Source organism: Schistocerca piceifrons, chromosome 3, assembly GCF_021461385.2.
Source record: "Schistocerca piceifrons isolate TAMUIC-IGC-003096 chromosome 3, iqSchPice1.1, whole genome shotgun sequence".
Classification (NCBI taxonomy): Eukaryota; Metazoa; Arthropoda; class Insecta; order Orthoptera; family Acrididae; genus Schistocerca; species Schistocerca piceifrons.
This window is the reverse complement of record NC_060140.1, coordinates 292,805,480-292,825,760: the sequence shown is the minus strand read 5'-3', so window position 1 is coordinate 292,825,760 and position 20,281 is coordinate 292,805,480. Positions and strand designations below refer to the sequence as shown.

At 41.8% G+C, this 20,281-nt stretch overlaps 1 protein-coding gene across 1 annotated transcript in view; it reads right to left on the bottom strand.

The window, feature by feature from the left end:
* The window catches only part of LOC124787959 (phosphatidylinositol 4,5-bisphosphate 3-kinase catalytic subunit delta isoform), a 169,439-nt gene that overhangs the window by 136,856 nt on the left and 12,302 nt on the right, over positions 1-20,281 (bottom strand). Inside the window, exons 4-5 of the mRNA XM_047254963.1 lie at positions 17,751-17,980; positions 15,004-15,250 (exon numbers count right to left, since the gene is read on the bottom strand). Coding sequence (XP_047110919.1) covers positions 15,004-15,250; positions 17,751-17,980 — 477 coding nt within the window. The remainder of the gene's footprint in view (positions 1-15,003; positions 15,251-17,750; positions 17,981-20,281) is intronic.

The following is a 20,281-nucleotide window of genomic DNA, read 5'->3' as shown; positions in this document are numbered from 1 at the left end:
GAAAATAAAGTTATTTTAAACCACCTCTGATAAAACAGTTCAGATGGAGACAATTCTCTATGAAATAGCAATTAATAGGTAATTTCAAATTTTGAGACAGAAGCTGCGTCTATATTTGCATTTAGAACAAATAAAAAATTTTCAGGTCTCTTGTGATGTTATTTCAGCGATTACAATACTGATCCAAATTTACAAAGAACTTGGCAGAATGAGTCCACTTATCACTATGACACTGAACTCCCATCTTGACTGGATGCTTGCACTGGTTAGGCTGAAAAGGGTTTCACAAAGCCATTATATCCTTCATCTTGTCAGAAAATGGCACCATATGACCTAAAGTTATATGTGATGGTTTCCACACCACAACAATATGGTTAACTCCACTGATCCTCTCCAAACCATTACAATAACTTGTGTTTTTAAATATATTACCTAATATTGCTCAGTACGTACAGCATAACAATCTAACAAAGAGAGGTTCCCACTGGTGGGATTGACTTTTTGAAACAATTTGCATGCTAACGTAGATTAAGGTCCAAGAAATTGCACACTGCAGCAGTCACCCTGGTGAGCCCTCATTTGCAAGTAATTAACGAAAAAAATAACAAAATTCACATCATGCTTTATAGCTTTAAAAATAGTAAGAATCCACAGACTGGTTGCATAGCATAATGGTTAACATACTGATCTCACACGCAAAATGATGTGGGTTTGAATCTTGAAATTTTTTATTTTTAAATCTTTATCAGAATTACTTTGATCATTATTCTTATTTAATTAATTGGTTTAAGTGTAATTTTTTCTATTCCTTTTGTAACGTTCCCTGGCAAACTCCTGTTATTAAAGAACAAGAGTTTATTTGTACCATATACGCCGCTCTGGGCAAGTTGTATATATCATAATTATTGAACAAAAATATTACTGAATGTGGTGAAAAAGACATTTGTTATTCTCCTTATATTTTTTGTTGTAATATTTCTCTGTATTTAGGATAGGAATTTTTCTGTATTTATTATGTGATTGTAAAATGTGTCAGTATTTGCGATAGCAGAGATATAAAATGTTGCCAGAAGAGAATAATATCGTCAATTTGCAAAGAAATGTTAATAGTCAGCAATACTATTTAAGCACAATGCATTATGTATTCTTTGGTCTTCTCTGTTCAGAAGTCATTGTGGTAGGACACTGTGAAAGAGTTTTTTACGAATGTGTAGACTTCTTTTGTCTCGGTCTGGACTTAGCCGCCATTAGACGATGCGTTACGAATTAATGTGAGTTGTACTACTGTTTGATCTAAATATATCAGAATTTATCAAATGTGTGAATTATTTATATAAATTAGCTTGCCCACGTCATCTATAAAATTTCTTTAAGAATTTTTCAGCATTTTTTAGCGGTGTTGCTGGGCTGTGCCGCGACCAACAATAGCAGCGGCGGCATATTTAAAAAAAATTATCAAACCCGTAAATCGGGAACAGATGCATAAAAATCAATAGTGAATTAAGAAATTGTTCTTCTTTTTCAGAGATCCTGTGGCTGATAAAATTTGAATTAATTATACGTTTGTGCATTCGTAGGCGGATAGTTAATGTTAGTTAACATTGAAATTTAAACAGTTTGGTTCTTTCAAAATATCTTAAATGTGTAATGAAGTAGGTTTGATCAGTGATAAATGTCGGCTTGGCAATAATTAAAACATTTTCTGCTAATAGAGGTAATCTTGTGTTCTATGGCTAGTGCCGGGATAAAATTCAGTAAAAATATTTAACAAAAAACCCACTGCATCTGGAAAGTGTATGCCAAGGCCGAATGATTTAAAGGACTCAATTCTCAACCTAATATTCTTAACCAGTTCATATGAGTTCACGTAAATATTATTTTTTCTTTAAATGTACGTAATTCTTAAGAAAGTAAAAATTTTTATTACCACACGAAAATAAGAGAGTGGTTCTACAACAAAGTTCGCACGAAAGAAAATTAACTTAAAAGCAAAAGATAAAATTTATTATTCTTCTCTAACGAAATTTCAAATCAATTCCATTCATGGCGACGATTTCATTAAATTGGCGCCCAACGTGGGGCTTGAATATGCAGTGGCCACTAAATACCCGTGAGACAACTAGGGAATTAATATAGTCGAACTTTGTTGCAGAACATTTAATAATTTTTCTATGTATTGTATGTATTGCATAACCAATATTGTGTGGTAATACCTGTGTATGATTTTTGGCATGAGAACATTATGTACCCAGAGGCAAGCTGAAGAAGAGAGCTCAATATTTCGAAAAATTAATTACCTACCACAATATCAGGGGGCAGCTGCACCCAAGATAGATCACCAAAAGGTAAAGCTACAGTGTAGTTGTCCTGTGGGTAGTAAAGTAGCCTCAGTGCAGTGTTGTCGGATCATTAGTGGTGTGCTTGTTGTTAGTACTTTGTTTTAAAATAACAGGACATTTAGGTAGTTAGTCATTGTAGTATATAGTAAGTGTGTATTAGTTAATGTCCATTTCTTGTGTGATTGTGTCAGTGAAACCTGAGTGTTAGGATATTTAGTTCAGATTTTATTTCTTTTGTTTACTATGGTTAGATTGCGTAGTCAGAAAGATATCAACATGGATAATGAGCAACAGTCAGTAAGTAGTGATACTGAGTTAGAAAGTGGGACACAAAGTAATGTTAGTGACGTAGTTCAGGAAGTACAATGTGAGAATCTGGGGGCAGAAGGGCAAGAAATGTTGCCACTGCCACCCAGTGATTCAGTTGATAGCGGAAATACTGTGCCATCCGCAAACACTGGACACGGACCAGAGAGTGGTGTGATGTCAGAAGTGCAATCATTAAGAGTTATGTTCGAGCGCATGCTCAATTTCCAAGCTGAATTTGTACATATGCAAGCAGAGCGTGACCAGAGATTGGTAGCTGAATTTGCATGCAAACAAGCAGAACGCGATAAAGAACGTGATGCTAAACAAGCAGAGTGTGATAAAGAACGTGATGCTAAACAAGCAGAGCGTGACCGACGCCTGCATGAGAGGGACTTGCAGTTGATGCAAACTTTAGAAGTTATGCAAAGTGAGCTTGTTAGTTTGAAACAAAAATATGAAACCATACCCGAAACAGTGCATGAATTAAGCGAAAGAGTAGACAGTATTCAAGTGGCTAACGCCAATATCGTAGAGGAAATTAGTGTCCTGACTAACAGAGTGGAGAAATTGGAAATTGACACAACTCAAGTAATTGAGGGCAAAGTGATCGAACAAGTGCACAAAGTAGAAAATGAAGTCATAAAAGAAATAGATCAGAAAGTGCACACCGCAATTGAGGCCAGAGATGTGGGCTCAGCGGATGTGCAGGATCTAAAAAAGATAGTGCACAAAGACATTCCGCTGTGGCAGCGGAGTGTGGACCGTCGTCTTGCCGAGATGGAGCTTAGCTTGCGGCATGACGAGGCACAGGCGTATGTCACGCCAGCCAGGTCCAACAATGATAGGCATATAAATACTGCAGTAAAAAATTGCGACTGCGAGACAGAACAGGCAACCAATGTAAGCGAAACAAATAAATGTCATTCCAAAGTAGTGATTGAAGAAAGCTTGATTAGGAACCGACAGTTTCAGATCTTTACAACGGAGAAGAAATCTGTTCACCCTGTAGTGTTTATCAAGGGATTTAGGAACATTTTGCCTAGCGTTTGGAGTCATACCCAGAAAATACAGTTCGTTATGTCCTACATACAAGGAGATGCTGCTTTATGGGCAACCGAAGCAGCTGACAGTTGTGATACATATGAGCAATTTGAAAAAGCATTCTTGGCCAAATATTGGTCAACATGTATCCAGGAGAGATTACGGAAGGAGGTATATAATCCAGAGCCGTATTCTCCACGACTAGGCAATTTGCGAAAATATTTCGAGAAGTACATTAATAAGACCCGTTACTGGGACGAACAGATTTCATCCCGGGATTTGATCAGACTTTTGAAATCACACTTGCCGATACATATAAAGGAAAAACTTATACACGTGCCTGAAAATGATATGGAACATTTCTTGTCTGTTCTGGACTCAACTGACCTGATTCAGGAGGACGTTAAGGCAGCTACTGAACAGGCTAGAAGTAACGGAAACGGTTATAGAAATGGTAGAAATAACACGCCTCCACCAAGTAATGGAAACGGCGGAGGTAATAATAGGAGACAAGATTATGCACAAAACGGAAATAGAGGTAGAGACCGGAACGGCAATAGTCCGCCGGTGAATAATGACCGGAAAAGGAGGTTCGATGACCGGTATGAGACAGGCCCACCAAGCAATAATAGATGGAAAAATGCCAGGGGGCTGAGCAATACTAATACTTATAATGATGCAAACCGAACTTGGCCGCAGAACCAGAGGCCCAGTCCGGACCGGCAAAACAGTGATAGATATGACAATAACCGACCGCCACCACAAAATGCGCCAATTGCGCAACCGTGGCGGCCGACGCAACACAACGTGCACATAGTGGAGGTCAGTGACACAGAGCAGCCACACTCATCCACTAGCAATAATTCAACAAACTAGATGCAGCCGAGATACGCTCTCCATCGTCGGCTGAGGTTTGGAGTGAGAGCAGCCCGACACAGAACAAAACACCGAACAACATCTGTATCCTTAGGTATAATGACGGGGTACAGATGGGAGATGAATTAATAACTGAACCATCCACGTGCGTAAAGGAGCACAAAGACAAAGTACAAGCGATAATAGAGATCAAAATTAACAATATTGATGTGCAAGCGGTCGTAGATACAGGTGCTACTGTCAGTGTTATGAGTATGGACTTATTCAAAGTACTGGGGAAGGAAAGGCGTATGCTGACTTTTCCCGTGAATAATTGTAAAGTCACTGGAGCCATAAGTGCACAGCGACAAATAATTAAACTCCAAGTGCGGGTAGAGATGTATTTAGGGGATGAAGCCATAGCGTGCTCATTCCTGGTAGTAAAGGGTTTAAAGGTAGCCTGCATTTTGGGGGTAGATTTTTTAAGAGAAAGGGACGCAATAATCGATCTTTCTCGGGGAAAATTAAGCTTGATGAATGCTGGTAGGAGAATAGAATTTTCCATGCTCAGATCTGAAGAGGTACCTGTACCTAATTGTAACGCTATTAACATAAAATGTAGGAATCAGTCGATACTACATTTAGACAATCATTGTCTAGCACAGAATCTCTATTATCCTGACGTACAAGGTGATCAATTAAAAGCAAATGTGGACGCACTTGTGAACAAAGTATCACAGTCCGAAAATTTAAATTCAATGCAACAACAGGATTTGGTACAGTTATTATTTAATTATGCAGATGTATTTTCAGAACGACCAGGAATTGTTAAGGGATATGAGTACAATATCGAGGTGAAGCCTCACAAAACTTACTGTCGAGCCTCATAATCCATTCCTTGGCCCAAGAAGGAAAAAGTTTTTTTACGAACATTTGGAGAGTTAAATAAATTGTTCAGGTTATACATTGCATATAAGCACACAAGATAAGAAAAGCAGGGTGCAACCTTACCAGGTGCGCTAAAAAAGGGAAGAAAAATATAATCGACATATGACGAATAACCAAAAATTTAGTGTTGGGGACTTGGTACTCTTACGCAATCATCCTAAGTCCTCGGCATCCTTGAAACAGAATAGCAAGTGGCAATTGGTGTACAATGGACCTTTCAAAGTAGTAAGTGTGCCACATGAGTGTAGGTATCTCTTAGCAGATCCCCACTCAGGGAGAGTACGGCGACTGTATCTGTGGTGTCACCGCCAGACACCACACTTGCTAGGTGGTAGATTAAATCGGCCGCGGTCCATTTAGTACATGTCGGACCCGCGTGTCGCCACTGTGTGATCGCAGACCTAGCGCCACCACAAGGCAGGTCTCGTGATACGGACGGGCACTCGCCCCAGTTGTACGACGACATTGCTAGCGACAATACGGACGAAGCCTTCCTCTCATTTGCCGAGAGACAGTTAGAATAGCCTTCTGCTAAGTCCATGGCTACGACCTAGCAAGGCGCCATTAGCCTTACATAGTTTGAGAATTATAGAATAAATGTCTCAAGAAGAACGCTGTAGTCATCAACTAATAAAGTTAAGTATAAAGCAGCTACGTACTTTTCTTGCTACCATTCAATAGTTATCCTGTTCCAGAATTCACGCCCGTCGGCGTGTGTGTACACGTGCCTTTCTTTCGGCTACTTCAGTGTGGCGTAACGGTCTTGTTACGTCACAACAGATTGGCGACGAGTAAAGAGTTCTTTCTGATTGCTTACATTTACTTGTGTCATGGCTTCGCCAGATGTACTGTCCGAATTTTATCGCTTGCAGAATCAGCAGACGCAGGCGTTATTGGATGCCCTTGGACAGCTCGTCCAGGGTCAACGTGCCATTCACACCGATGCGGCAGCCGCCGCTTCACCGCTACTGCAGCCACAACATGCCGTTGCACCGCAGTTTCGCCAGTTTCATCAAAATCACGAGTCGTGGCCAGAATGGTCCCGACAGTTCGCCTTCCATCTCGCCGCCTACAGAATTCAAGGTAATGAGCGGCAGCCGTTTTTGCTTTCTTGTGTCGGTGTGTCCACCTACCGCGTGATAGTGAAATTGTTTCCCCGACGCGACGTAGCAACTCTGTCCTACGAGGAAATTTTGTCTGCTTTAGATGCCTATTTCAAAGAAACAGTTAATGTGGTTGCAAAACGGTATACGTTTTTTCGTACAAAACGTACGGCCGGTCAAACTAATAGGGAGTGGGTAGCAACATGGCAAGGACTTACTAGGGACTGTGCCTTTGACTGTGACTGTGGCCTTTCTCATTCAGATACAATGGTACGTGATGCAATTGCACAGAACGTTTCTTATGTTCGCATACGGGAGCAAATTTTGAAACTAGTTAATCCCTCCCTTCAACAAGTGATAGACATATTGGATAGACAAGACACACTTGACTGTGCTCAGGAATCTTTTGAAACTTCGCCAGCAGTGTGTAACATTAACCGGCCCGCCGGGCAAGCTGCGCGGCCCGGTCCACTGCCCTCGCGCAAACAAACGCAGCTGCCGCCGCGCTCTAAACCAGGTGTGCCGCGCCAGCCCACAAATGCAGTGAAATCATGCCCGCGGTGTGCTACTAGACATTCGCGTGAACATTGCCCGTCACGCCAAGCTGTTTGCTTTTTCTGTAATAGGAAAGAACATGTTCAGAGTGTTTGCCAGAAAAAGCTCCGATCAGACAATCACGATCATTCCAGGCCCTTTGCTTCGCGCCGGAATCGACCCAAGGACACTCAGGATCGTGGACCCTCGCCCATGGACATTCATGTAGTTACTTCCGATTCGTCCAGTGCCACTTTCTCTAACAGTGACTGTGTTCGTCCCACACAAACTGTGCGTCGACGTCGCCGGAAATCACGTCAATTAGCAAGTGATTCTGTACCAGTGTCTATTCAAATTGCACAAAACAGTCGCTCTTGTCGTCAGCAGGACAATAAACTTTTTGTGGACTTAGACTTTGAAGGCAAAGTGATACCATTCCAGCTCGATACCGGAGCTGCAGTTTCATTGCTCAATCACGACACGTACAAACAACTGGGCGCACCTCCGTTGCGTGCCGCAAAAGTTAAGCTAACTACATATTCCGGACAGACAATTCCTGTGTTAGGACAGTGCACTCTTCTTGCAACATATAAAGGACAATCAAAGCTTGTGTCATTTTACGTTCTTCGTTCTTCTTCTGCAGTGAACTTGTTTGGTCTAGATTTGTTTCAGTTGTTTAACATGTCTATTGTAAATCAGGTCCTATCAGTGAATCAAACTGTGCCTTCAGACAGTGTTTCTCGTCTGTGTGACGAATTTGCAGACATTTTTGCACCGGGCTTAGGTTGCGCTAAAAACTATGAAGCACATTTGGAACTGAAAGTAAACGCGCAAGCGACATTTTTCAGAGCGCGTAATGTTCCCCACGCATTGCGTGATGAGGTCGCAAGAACATTAAACGATCTAGAATCACAGGGTGTAATTGAACGATTTAGCATCGCAAGGTGTGAGTGAATGTGCGCAAGGCCTCTTCCATTTCAGCTCCGCTTCATCGCTTACGCCGTACGGGTGTTCCGTTCGTCTGGACGACGGAATGCGAACGCGCCTTTCGCCAGTAGAAATCGGCGTTGCTTTCTAATACTTGCCTCACGCCTTTCGATCCCCAGAAACCCCTTTTGTTGATGGTAGATGCATCGGATTTCGGGATCGGTGCTGTGCTTGCGCACAAAGTTGGCTGGCATGATCGCCCTATTGCCTTTGCGTCCAAATTGCTCTCGTCTGCGCAAAGAAATTACTCCCAGATAGAGAAAGAAGCTTTGGCTCTCGTGTTTGGTGTTACTAAGTTCCATGATTTCTTGTATGGTCGTCATTTTACCATCATCACAGACCACAAACCTTTGACATCGCTTTTTCATCCGAACAAGCCTGTACCTCCGCGTACAGCGCAGAAATTCATTCGCTGGTCTATTTTCCTCTCGCAGTACCGCTACGATATCTTGTATCGGTCCACTGCTAAGCACGGAAACGCCGATGCGTTGTCCCGTTTGCCGGTTGCTGAGGATAAAGCATTCGATTCTTCCGAACTTGCTTGCATGTTCATTGATTCGGAAACCGATGAAGTGGTCGAATCGTTTCCGATCGATTTTCGTCGTGTAGCTACAGCCACAGCTGCTGACCCTGTCCTTGCTACTGTTTTACGTTTTGTTGCTACGCAATGGCCTTTGTCAAAGTCTCGGATTGCGGATCCGTTGGTTCGCCGATTTTTTGCTCACAGGGAGAGACTTTTTGTTCGACGTGGTGTTTTGTTGTTGCGTTCTGATAATGATCAGTCCCGAGTCGTGGTCCCACGTTCGTTACAGTCCTCTGTCTTACGGCTTCTTCACCAAGGACATTGGGGTATAGTGCGAACGAAACAACTTGCTCGTCAGCACTGTACTTGGTTCGGAATCGATGCTGCGATTACGAATATGTGTTCTTCTTGCATGGCGTGTGCCGAACAACAATCCGCACCGCCGCGGAAAGCCTTTGCATGGCCAAAAGCCACTTCCCCTTGGCAACGCTTGCACATTGATTTTGCTGGTCCATTCTGGAATGCTCGATGATTGGTTCTGGTCGACGCCTTCAGTAATTTTCCTTTTGTTGTCCGGATGTCTTCCACGACGTCCTCCGCCACCATCCAAGCGTTGTCTGCTATCTTTTGCATTGAAGGTCTTCCGCAGACTATTGTTTCCGACAATGGCCCACAATTCATGTCCGCAGAATTTCAGTCATTCTGCCAGGCCAATGGTATTCAACATCTGACATCCGCGCCGTTTTCGCCTCAGTCAAACGGTGCCGCTGAACGATTGGTCTGGACTTTCAAGTCACAGATGTTGAAATTGAAAGAGTCGCATTCTCGGGAGGACGCATTGTTGCTCTTTTTGTCTTCGTATCACTCTCAGCCCCGAGATGGTCGCTCGCCGGCTGAGTTGCTCCACGGTCGTCCTCATCGCACCTTGATGTCTTTGCTGCATCCGCCGCATCAGGTTCCTTTGCAGTGGCAGACTCCTGCTTTTGCTCCAGGCGACGTTGTATTTTATCGCAACTATCAAGGTTCACGGCGTTGGCTCGCAGGGCGCATTCTTCGCTGCCTCGGCCGCGCGATGTATTTGGTTTTGGGGGCCTCTGGTGAGGTGCGTCGGCATCTCAATCAGCTGCGCCTCTGTCGTCGCCCGGGTTCTGGCGCTCCCCGTTTGCTTTCAGCGACGGTGCCGTCCGGTCAGCGCCCTGGGGACCCATCTACTGGCTCGCCTCATCCCCAGGTGTTACCGGCGACGCGCCGCCGCCACCGCAGCCGCCGGTACTCCGGCCGGCCCCGCCCGCATTCGAGGCTTCGCTGCAGCCGCCAAGCGCCTCCCTGGGTCACGCGCCGCCGATCGCTTACCGTGACCAGCTGTCCTCCGCCATGGAACTCCGGACCACATGATGTCATCGCGCGTCGGCTACCCCGACGCAATGGAGGTCGACCCTTCGGCCCCTCCTGTTTCTTTACGGGCGCATACACCGCATGTTGACGTGCACCCTGGACTAGGTTTTCAGGCGTTTCCTAGCTCCCCTCGGACCAAATGGCCGGGTGCGGGTGGCACAGTCTCGCCTGTTGTTAGGCTCCCCACCTCATCGCATACGTCAACATGGGGTCCTCCCCACGGCGGGCGGAAGCCTTATCTCACGACCGTTCGCCGATTTGCGGGGGAGGAATGTGGTGTCACCGCCAGACACCACACTTGCAAGGTGGTAGATTAAATCGGCCGCGGTCCATTTAGTACATGCCGGACCCGCGTGTCGCCACTGTGTCATCGCAGACCTAGCGCCACCACAAGGCAGGTCTCGTGATACGGACGGGCACTCGCCCCAGTTGTACGACGACATTGCTAGCGACAATACGGACGAAGCCTTCCTCTCATTTGCCGAGAGACAGTTAGAATAGCCTTCTGCTAAGTCCATGGCTACGACCTAGCAAGGCGCCATTAGCCTTACATAGTTTGAGAATTATAGAATAAATGTCTCAAGAAGAACGCTGTAGTCATCAACTAATAAAGTTAAGTATAAAGCAGCTACGTACTTTTCTTGCTACCATTCAATAGTTATCCTGTTCCAGAATTCACGCCCGTCGGCGTGTGTGTACGCGTGCCTTTCTTTCGGCTACTTCAGTGTGGCGTAACAGTCTTGTTACGTCACAACAGTATCCGTGTAAGGATGTAAAAGCATTCCTACAGTAAAAGACTAATAGTCATTTGTGGACACCATTCGTTTGTAAATAATGAACATTAATGATGTGTGATCTTTAGAGATAATGTACTAGTGTAGAAGTGTTTAGTTATTAGAATATGATTGACTTTCTCATGCGTATCGATATTTGTGTTATGTACTCTTTTAATTTGTGTTATCTAGAACATGCTCTAAATGTTTGCACAGATAATCTGATTAGTGCAATTATTTGTAGTGTTAAGCTGTGACAGAGTTCAATCAAAAAGAACATTTTAGTAATGATGAGTTAGTGTACTACATAAGTTTCTATGTGCCCAAATTTGAAATATTTCTTGGCACAATCTTTTCTATTATGTGTATGTATGTATATATGTGTAGCTGTCAGATTGACAGACTCGAACCCAGAATAATATCAATAATATGAGGCCCTGAGAACTTTATTATCTAACCAATGTTATCAGAGAGAATAATGCACCCAGTAGTGACCCGAGGGCACCACGGGAGGCAAACTTGTTGCAAATTTAAGTGGTGCAAAGTTACGCACAAAGAAGCTTCAATTGAAGCATGTGCAGATTCAAACAGTAAAAAAGAGCTAGCCAGATACAGTCCAAGTCAATTTTTGCCTACAGAGACTACACTGTAGTTACGTACGACGTTGATAGTAAAGTGTGACATGAGTTCAAAGGAGTTATTGAACAATATGCCTGAATCCGGCTGGAATGCACAAATAAAATCTACTCAAACACGAATATAGATGACTTTTGGACAAACTAATACCAAATTTTGAATATTTGTTACCATGTACGCAAATATCACACCTTGGTAAAGAGTTACGAATGTGCTATTACAAAAAAAAAATTGCACAGCGGACATTGTAAATAAAAATAAAGGAACTTAAACAAAAGTGCAGTATTGTGCGGCAGAGACAGACAGTGACTGTTAAACCTGCAGCAATGCGTCACGGAATAGTTGTGTATAAGTGATAAAAAACTGTATCATCGCCGTGTGTGCAAGTGGACAAGGAACTAGCACGACACGAACAGTGAACCGATAACGGACGGTGGATCAAGTTAGTGTCAAACTTTAACTCTTTGTGTGTCAAGGGACGCTAGGAAAGCACATTGACTACAGAGATACATTTTGTCCAAAGGTGAAAACTTGCGTGTGACTAATGACAAGTCATGACATGGTGAAAAATATTGTATGCCCATAAAACGTGTTACTGTGACAACGAAACATTGTGCAAACCAGACTAGTGAAGGCCTACTGAGTAATAACTGCCACTAACTGTGTGCGTTCTTTCCCACAGCAGGAAAAATGCCTATAAGGATAGTACACTGTTTCTGAACTTGTTGCATGTTTCCTGGAGCACTGCAAGAAGACGTCGCACGGGCGAGCGGATATCCAACGCGCATCCGGCTACATCAGCTATGCAGCGGCCGCAGCAGCCCGTAGCAGACCAGACAGACAGCCACGCCCCTCCGCGCCGTAGCTGTCAACGCCGGGGGCGGTGACCTACACGGAGTCAGCGCGCCGCGCCGAGCGCCGCTCAACTATCACTCCGCACCGCTCACCAAATACAGCATTATTGATTTTTTTTTATGTTCACATAGACTGAATAACATGTCAATGACTTCATTTCGATAAACATTGAACATTTACTATGTATGTCCGTAAGTGATATATCCTAGGACAAGTGACCTTGTAGTGTATCACAAGAATAATAGTGCCACACACAAAAAACTTCCGTCGAACTGTATGTGACTGTGATATTGTGTAATTGTGTAACCGTTTGTGACGACCTGATAATTTAATTCAAATGAATAACTGTTAAAGAGACAATATTGACCATGAACCAACTGGGATGGCTGGGCTCCGGCACAGTTTTGCCCAGGTTTCCTGTTTGCCTACGCCCAAATGGGGGAGCCATGAACTTATATAACCCTGGGACTAAATAAAAGAGCCATTCCGTAAAATATACAAGTGTAAAGAACGTTACTGGCACCATTGTGTCAAAGTGTAAAAACTCTTTGCCAAATGCTGCCAGGGGGCAATGTAACGTTCCCTGGCAAACTCATGTTATTAAAGAACAAGAGTTTATTTGTACCATATACGCCGCTCTGGGCAAGTTGTATATATCATAATTATTGAACAAAAATATTACTGAATGTGGTGAAAAAGACATTTGTTATTCTCCTTATATTTTTTGTTGTGATATTTCTCTGTATTTAGGATAGAAATTTTTCTGTATTTATTATGTGATTGTAAAATGTGTCAGTATTTGCGATAGCAGAGATATAAAATGTTGCCAGAAGAGAATAATATCGTCAATTTGCAAAGAAATGTTAATAGTCAGCAATACTATTTAAGCACAATGCATTATGTATTCTTTGGTCTTCTCTGTTCAGAAGTCATTGCGGTAGGACACTGTGAAAGAGTTTTTTATGAATGTGTAGACTTCTTTTGTCTCGGTCTGGACTTAGCCGCCATTAGACGATGCGTTACGAATTAATGTGAGTTGTACTACTGTTTGATCTAAATATATCAGAATTTATCAAATGTGTGAATTATTTATGTAAATTAGCTTGCCCACGTCATCTATAAAATTTCTTTAAGAATTTTTCAGCATTTTTTAGCGGTGTTGCTGGGCTGTGCCGCGACCAACAATAGCAGCGGCGGCATATTTAAAAAAAAATTATCAAACCCCTAAATCGGGAACAGATGCATAAAAATCAATAGTGAATTAAGAAATTGTTCTTCTTTTTCAGAGATCCTGTGGCTGATAAAATTTGAATTAATTATACGTTTGTGCATTCGTAGGCGGATAGTTAATGTTAGTTAACATTGAAATTTAAACAGTTTGGTTCTTTCAAAATATCTTAAATGTGTAATGAAGTAGGTTTGATCAGTGATAAATGTCGGCTTGGCAATAATTAAAACATTTTCTGCTAATAGAGGTAATCTTGTGTTCTATGGCTAGTGCCGGGATAAAATTCAGTAAAAATATTTAACAAAAAACCCACTGCATCTGGAAAGTGTATGCCAAGGCCGAATGATTTAAAGGACTCAATTCTCAACCTAATATTCTTAACCAGTTCATATGAGTTCACGTAAATATTATTTTTTCTTTAAATGTACGTAATTCTTAAGAAAGTAAAAATTTTTATTACCACACGAAAATAAGAGAGTGGTTCTACAACAAAGTTCGCACGAAAGAAAATTAACTTAAAAGCAAAAGATAAAATTTATTATTCTTCTCTAACGAAATTTCAAATCAATTCCATTCATGGCGACGATTTTGTTAAACTTTGTCACATCATATTAGTCATTATATGAAATACATCACTTGCTTTCATTTTTCTCTCTCTCAGTCTTTTTTCCATTTTGAATCCTTGTTCGCATGGTTTTGATTATTGCTATGTAGTAACTTCAATTTAATTACTTCCATTTTATCAGCCTACATTATTGTCCATGTTGTCACATTCATTATTTCTGTTCCTTGTTTTATTCGAATTTTGTTTTACTGATAAACCCTGATTTCGTTTAAATCCTCATCCACATTATTTTGTCCATAGTGCAATAAGAATTTGTTTCAAATGTTTGTATGATGATCGCCATCCAAAATGACGTATATCTTGCAATGATAAATCGTTCTTAATGTCAATCCACTGTCAATATAAATACATTATGTCACCTTTTGTTTTTTACCAGACCGATCAGCATTTTCAAATGTTTAAAGATTATAACAAATATATAAAAATACTTAAATTCACATGCACAAAGGTTGCAAGTGGAGAAAGAATGATAGGAAGAAAAAATAAGAGTAACTGAAGAAGTTAAAGCTTTGATTAAAATGAACAGTGATCAAAATACTTTCGATAAAAATTTTTTAAAAAAAGTACCTCACAAGATTCGAACCTAATATCTTTTGCGTTTGAGGTCAGTACCTTAATTATTATGCTACACGAACATGAATGCCCCCCCCCCCCCCGCCTCGCCCTCCCCCCCCCCCCCACCCACACCCCGCTGACTACTCACTAACAAGTGCCTACCAGGGCACTTGGTGCAGGATATGATTCCTTGGACCTTAACCTACATCACTGTGTAGATCGTTTCAAAAAATTGATCCCATTGCTGGGGACCTCTCCTTGTAAGTAAAACATAGTTATTAGAAATGAATCAATTACCTGGAACGCTGTTGACTGAAACCACAACAAGTGTTGGTGTAAGATCTGCGGCTAATGCCTCTTGAACATACAGGAACTGAATGATTGGATAATCACCCACCAAATACTCCTCCTGTCCACAAACTTTGAGCACAAAGTCCGATGGGTGTTCACCTCGTGAATTGAGTGTGATGGCTTTCTTGTTCAGAACAGTCACCAGCAACTTGTGCGGAGTCATAGTGTATGGAATATTGAAAGTAAAAGATGTCTGAAAAATTATTCAACATTACATAAAAAATATATTCCTATAACACACAATGAAAATATCAAACACATGGACATAGCACTAATTCATATCTAACTAGCCAGTGTGAGAAAAGCAAAATTAATTTATAAAACAATGATATCTACCCATTTCTCTCACTGTTGCTCTCTTTCTGATACTAAAGCAATTGTGCTCTGCGGCCCTTCATTTCCTTTGGCTTACCGAAGTGACTTAACTGGGGTCAGCATTGTTTGTAAATTACGTGATGCAGGTTTCACCAATAAAGCAGAAACATCCCATAACTACATAAAAGCAATATACAGCATTTTATGAGAAAACAGTTAAACAAAACTGGCACCTATTTATTGAATTTTCATTCCTGGGTGATTAAAGACGATGTTTCCCAATTTTTTCAGAATACTTCAAAAAGTATGACGTTATGTTGAGATGGAGAAACTGTCTGTCCAAAAAACTTCAAAAATTCAAATCAACTACAAAAACTCATTCTGTAGATGAATGTTGTTAAGACAATAAATTTATTCACAAATCAATAAGAAAAATCATGATTAGATATATATAAGAGATTTCCTAAACTCAAGACTCTCAAACACAAGTTTCTTCAGATGGAGCAGTAGCAGCAAACTTGGTATTACGATGAACAAAGAATGTGTGAATAGAACACCAAGAAACCTAGCAGAAATTTACACCATACTTTGTACTCATAGAATGCAGGCTTTCCTGGCCAGTATTTGCATTATTGCTGATATTTGTTTAAGGAGCTTGAAGCCGTGGTCAAAGACGTAATTCTCTGCCTAACCTTTTGTCTTCCAATGCTGGGAACATCAAAAGAGGCTTAAATGACTCAGAAAGCAGTTACAGTCTCAAACAAAATCAGTAAACAACACTATTTATATGTATCCATGCAACAGCTGCTTCATGACATCATCAGACTGCTGCCTAAGATCATGGAGTCACACTGGTGTATGTTGTGGAGCTTTTAGGGGGGGGGAAGAGTTGGTGATATTTGTTTTATTTACCACAAAGGCCTAAAACTTGCATAATTTTAATCCTACAGGTCAATAGGTTCTAAAGAAAAATAACCATATAAAGAGACAGGCTTCCTTCCATTTGCAAAAAATGTCAAAGATTGATACAGTGTTTCAACCAACTACAAAAGTGAGCAAATATTTTAATACTGCAAAGAACATATACCCGCCACTTGCCACAGCAGGAGTACATAATATCCCTTGCACTTGCAGTCAAGTTACATGGGAACTAGAAAAAGAAGCATTAATGCCCAACTTAAGGAACACAAGAGTAACAGTTGCCTGGGCAAGACAGATAAATCAGAAGTAGCAGATCATGCTTTGGGGCCAGGGAACCACCAATTTTTCTCTAACAAGATCTAATCATTCCTTTACTAAGAGGCCACAAACATTCGAAAGCACAGGCACAACATTAATAGGAAAGAAGAAGGGCTGAAATTAGACGAGTTTTGGACTTTAGTGCTCATGTTAAATAAAACAAACAACACCAACTCTTCCTCACTACAAGCTCCACAGCATATGTCTGAGCACCTCCGTGATCTCAGGCAGCGGTCTGATGACATTGCGAAGCAACTATTGCTTTGATACATATAAACAATTCGGCTTGATGAGACTGGTTTAGACTGTAGTTGCCTTCTGAGTTGTTAAATCTTCTGATGATGTGGTGGTGGTGGTGGTGGTGGTGGTGGTGGTTAGTGTTTAACGTCCCGTCGACAACGAGGTCATTAGAGACGGAGCGCAAGCTCGGGTGAGGGAAGGATGGGGAAGGAAATCGGCCGTGCCCTTTCAAAGGCACCATCCCGGCATTTGCCTGAAGCGGTTTAGGGAAATCACAGAAAACCTAAATCAGGATGGCCGGAGACGGGATTGAACCGTTGTCCTCCCGAATGCGAGTCCAGTGTGCTAACCACTGCGCCACCTCGCTCGTTCTTCTGATGATGTCACCTGCATTGGAAGATGAAAGGTTGGGCAGAGAACTGTGTCTCAGGCCATGGCCTTCTGCCCATAAAACAAACATCAATTATTTATTTGTACTGTCTACATTAGATTGCTTCAAGAATGGGATTGAATGATGCACATTTTTTTTTTCACCACTTCGTAACACATATTTTCCTTCTTCATTTTTATGTTGCTGCAGGCCTCTCCACAATTTGCATCATATTATTGAGCTTGTGTATTCCCTTCTTGAGCACTCATTTTCAGACAAGAAGCTATCTATACACTTTTTTGTTAAAATTTGTCTGTAAGCTCTAAATATATTATTTTCCTCATAAAATTAAGCATAATACCACTTGGTTTTTATCAAAACAGATTGTATTTGAACAATTTATTGGCTGTTATATATAAAGCACAATGCTACGGGTTCTGTTCAGACTGCATTTATATAATTATATCTGAAGCAAAATATTAATATAACTACTTGTGTCAACATCTATGGTGTTTGGCATTAATTTTACCTCTGTATTTTCAAATCTTGTTACAAGCACAAAGTTGCCTTCTCTCAAGCGACAGCTCACATTTGGAGGAGGAACAGGAGATGCTGAAAGCCTTGGAGGGTACTGATAATTCATTTTATCTAACCACGACATGTTTTGTCGACTTTGCGCTATTTCATCTCCAAGATTTTTCATCCGCCAACGAAAATCATTCACTTCAGAATTTTTTAAAGAATCAAACTCATGAAGTCCTGTGACAAAACATAATGGACATTATTGGAAGATTAAAAAATACAATAACTTTATCAACAATGTAGATACATAAAATGAAAGTATACTAATTAAAAAGTGGCAAAATTTAACCTTTACAATTACTGCACTAAAAACAAAACTCTTAGTTAATAATTGAATAATATTCAGTATATCTGCAGAGATAGTATGAAGTGTTACAAAAAACATTAATCTTCAAAATTTAAGTGAGATTTTGCTGCTATATTTTTCTGTTAGAGAATATGATGCTACATGTCAAAGGAGATAAAGAACAGCGCACACTATCCAGCATTAAGTGATACCTAACTTAATTGTCTAGAAGCATAAGATCTCCATTCCCTGTAGGGTCTACAAATATCAATATCTTATCAGAAAACATTACTCTACAGCCTGCACTACATTACATGCTGCTAACTTTCACACTTCTTTAGAAACAAGTCTTCAGTAATTCACTCTCTCCTGTATGGCATTTTAGTCTTTTCTTATTTTATTTGGCCTTTTTGTTCAAATGTAAAGTTTATCTCCTTTTATAACTTAGTATTAAATATCAATTTATGCATCCTGCCTTCTGCTGTACTGCAATTATCATTTTCCCATGCCGCTCTGCAATCAGGACCAGGCGTGCGGCTCTGCGTCGGTTCAAGTGTCGGCCGACTGCTGAGAATCTTGCAGCCTTTCGGGTGGCGAGGGCAAGATGTCGCCGCATTATTCGTGAGAGCAAGAAGAGGTCATGGCAAACGTTCCTGAACACCATTAATCGTTCCACCAAAAGTTCCATTGTGTGGAAGACCATCAGGAGAATTTCTGGCAGAGGAGGGAGGTGCCCCATAGCTGCTGTAATGGCTAACGGCACTCTCCACACGGATCCCCGAGACATTGCCCAGACTATGGCAGCGTATTTTGCCACAGTTACTGCAACAACCAGTCAGGATCCAGGTTTCCAGCACCATAGAGCGGTTGCTGAGAGATGTAGTCTGAACTTCCAGTCCACCTCTCATGAAGTTTACAACTGCCCATTTTCTATGTGGGAGCTGGATTCTGCATTGTCTGGAGCTCGTGACACATCCCCTGGTCACGACAGGATCCATTACAGTATGTTATGGCACCTCACAATGCGCAACAGAGAACTCCTCCTCGCACTTTTTAATGACATTTGGGCGTCGGGTCGCTTTCCTGATGCGTGGCGTGAGATAGTTTTAATCCCTTTTTTAAAACCTGGGAAAGACCGCACGAGCCCAAGTAGCTACCGTAGTATTGCCCTCACTAGTTGCATAGGGAAGACCTTGGAGCGGATGGTCAACCGCCGCCTTGTCTGGATGTTAGAATCCCGGCAACTCCTTAGTCGCTTTCAGTGTGGGTTCAAGAGGTTTCGTTCCACCTTCGATAACCTTGCCCTCCTGGAGGCGGCTATACAACAAGCTTTCCTACGCCGTCATCACCTTCTAGGTGTATTTTTCGACATCGAGAAAGCCTACGATACCACTTGGAGGCGTCTCATCCTGGAGCAGATTCACGAATGGGGTTTTTGTGGTTGTCTTCCTCTTTTTATTCAGTCTTTCCTCTCGCCACGATATTTTAGATACCGAATTGGTGACGTCCTGTCCGATTGCTTTGAGCAGGAGAACGGTGTCCCTCAGGGTAGCGTTTTAGGTGTGACTCTCTTTGCCATCGCTATTAATAGCATTACGTCCATAGTGAAAAGTCCTGTCCAGTGTTCTTTGTTTGTGGATGATTTCTCTTTGTTCTGCTCTTCTTCAAGCCTTGCAACGACAACTCGTCAGCTGCAACTTACGATTAGGCGTTTGGATGACTGGGCGAAGAAGAGTGGTTTTAAGTTTTCCACCGAGAAGTCTGTATGTGTTCTTTTTAACCGTTCTCGTTCGATTTTAACCTTTCCTGAATTGCGGTTGAGGGACACTATTCTTACTTTTAAAGACACGGTGAGATTTCTGGGGCTCATTTTTGACTCGAAGCTCACGTGGTTACCTCATCTTAAAGACCTGAAACGGCGGTCGCTTCAGGCTTTAAGTATTTTAAAATGTCTTAGCCACAGTACATGGGGAGCTGAAGGACTTGTCTGCTCCAGTTTTACAGGGCGTTTGTGCGATCTCGGCTCGATTATGGGTGCATGGTGTATGGGTCCGCGAGGCCTTCTTACTTAAAGATTTTGGACGTTGTCCACCATGAAGGGCTTCGGTTGGCCACTGGGGCATTCCGAACTAGCCCCATACCAAGCCTCTGTGCAGAGGCAGGTGAACCGCCACTTCATATGCGGCGACGGC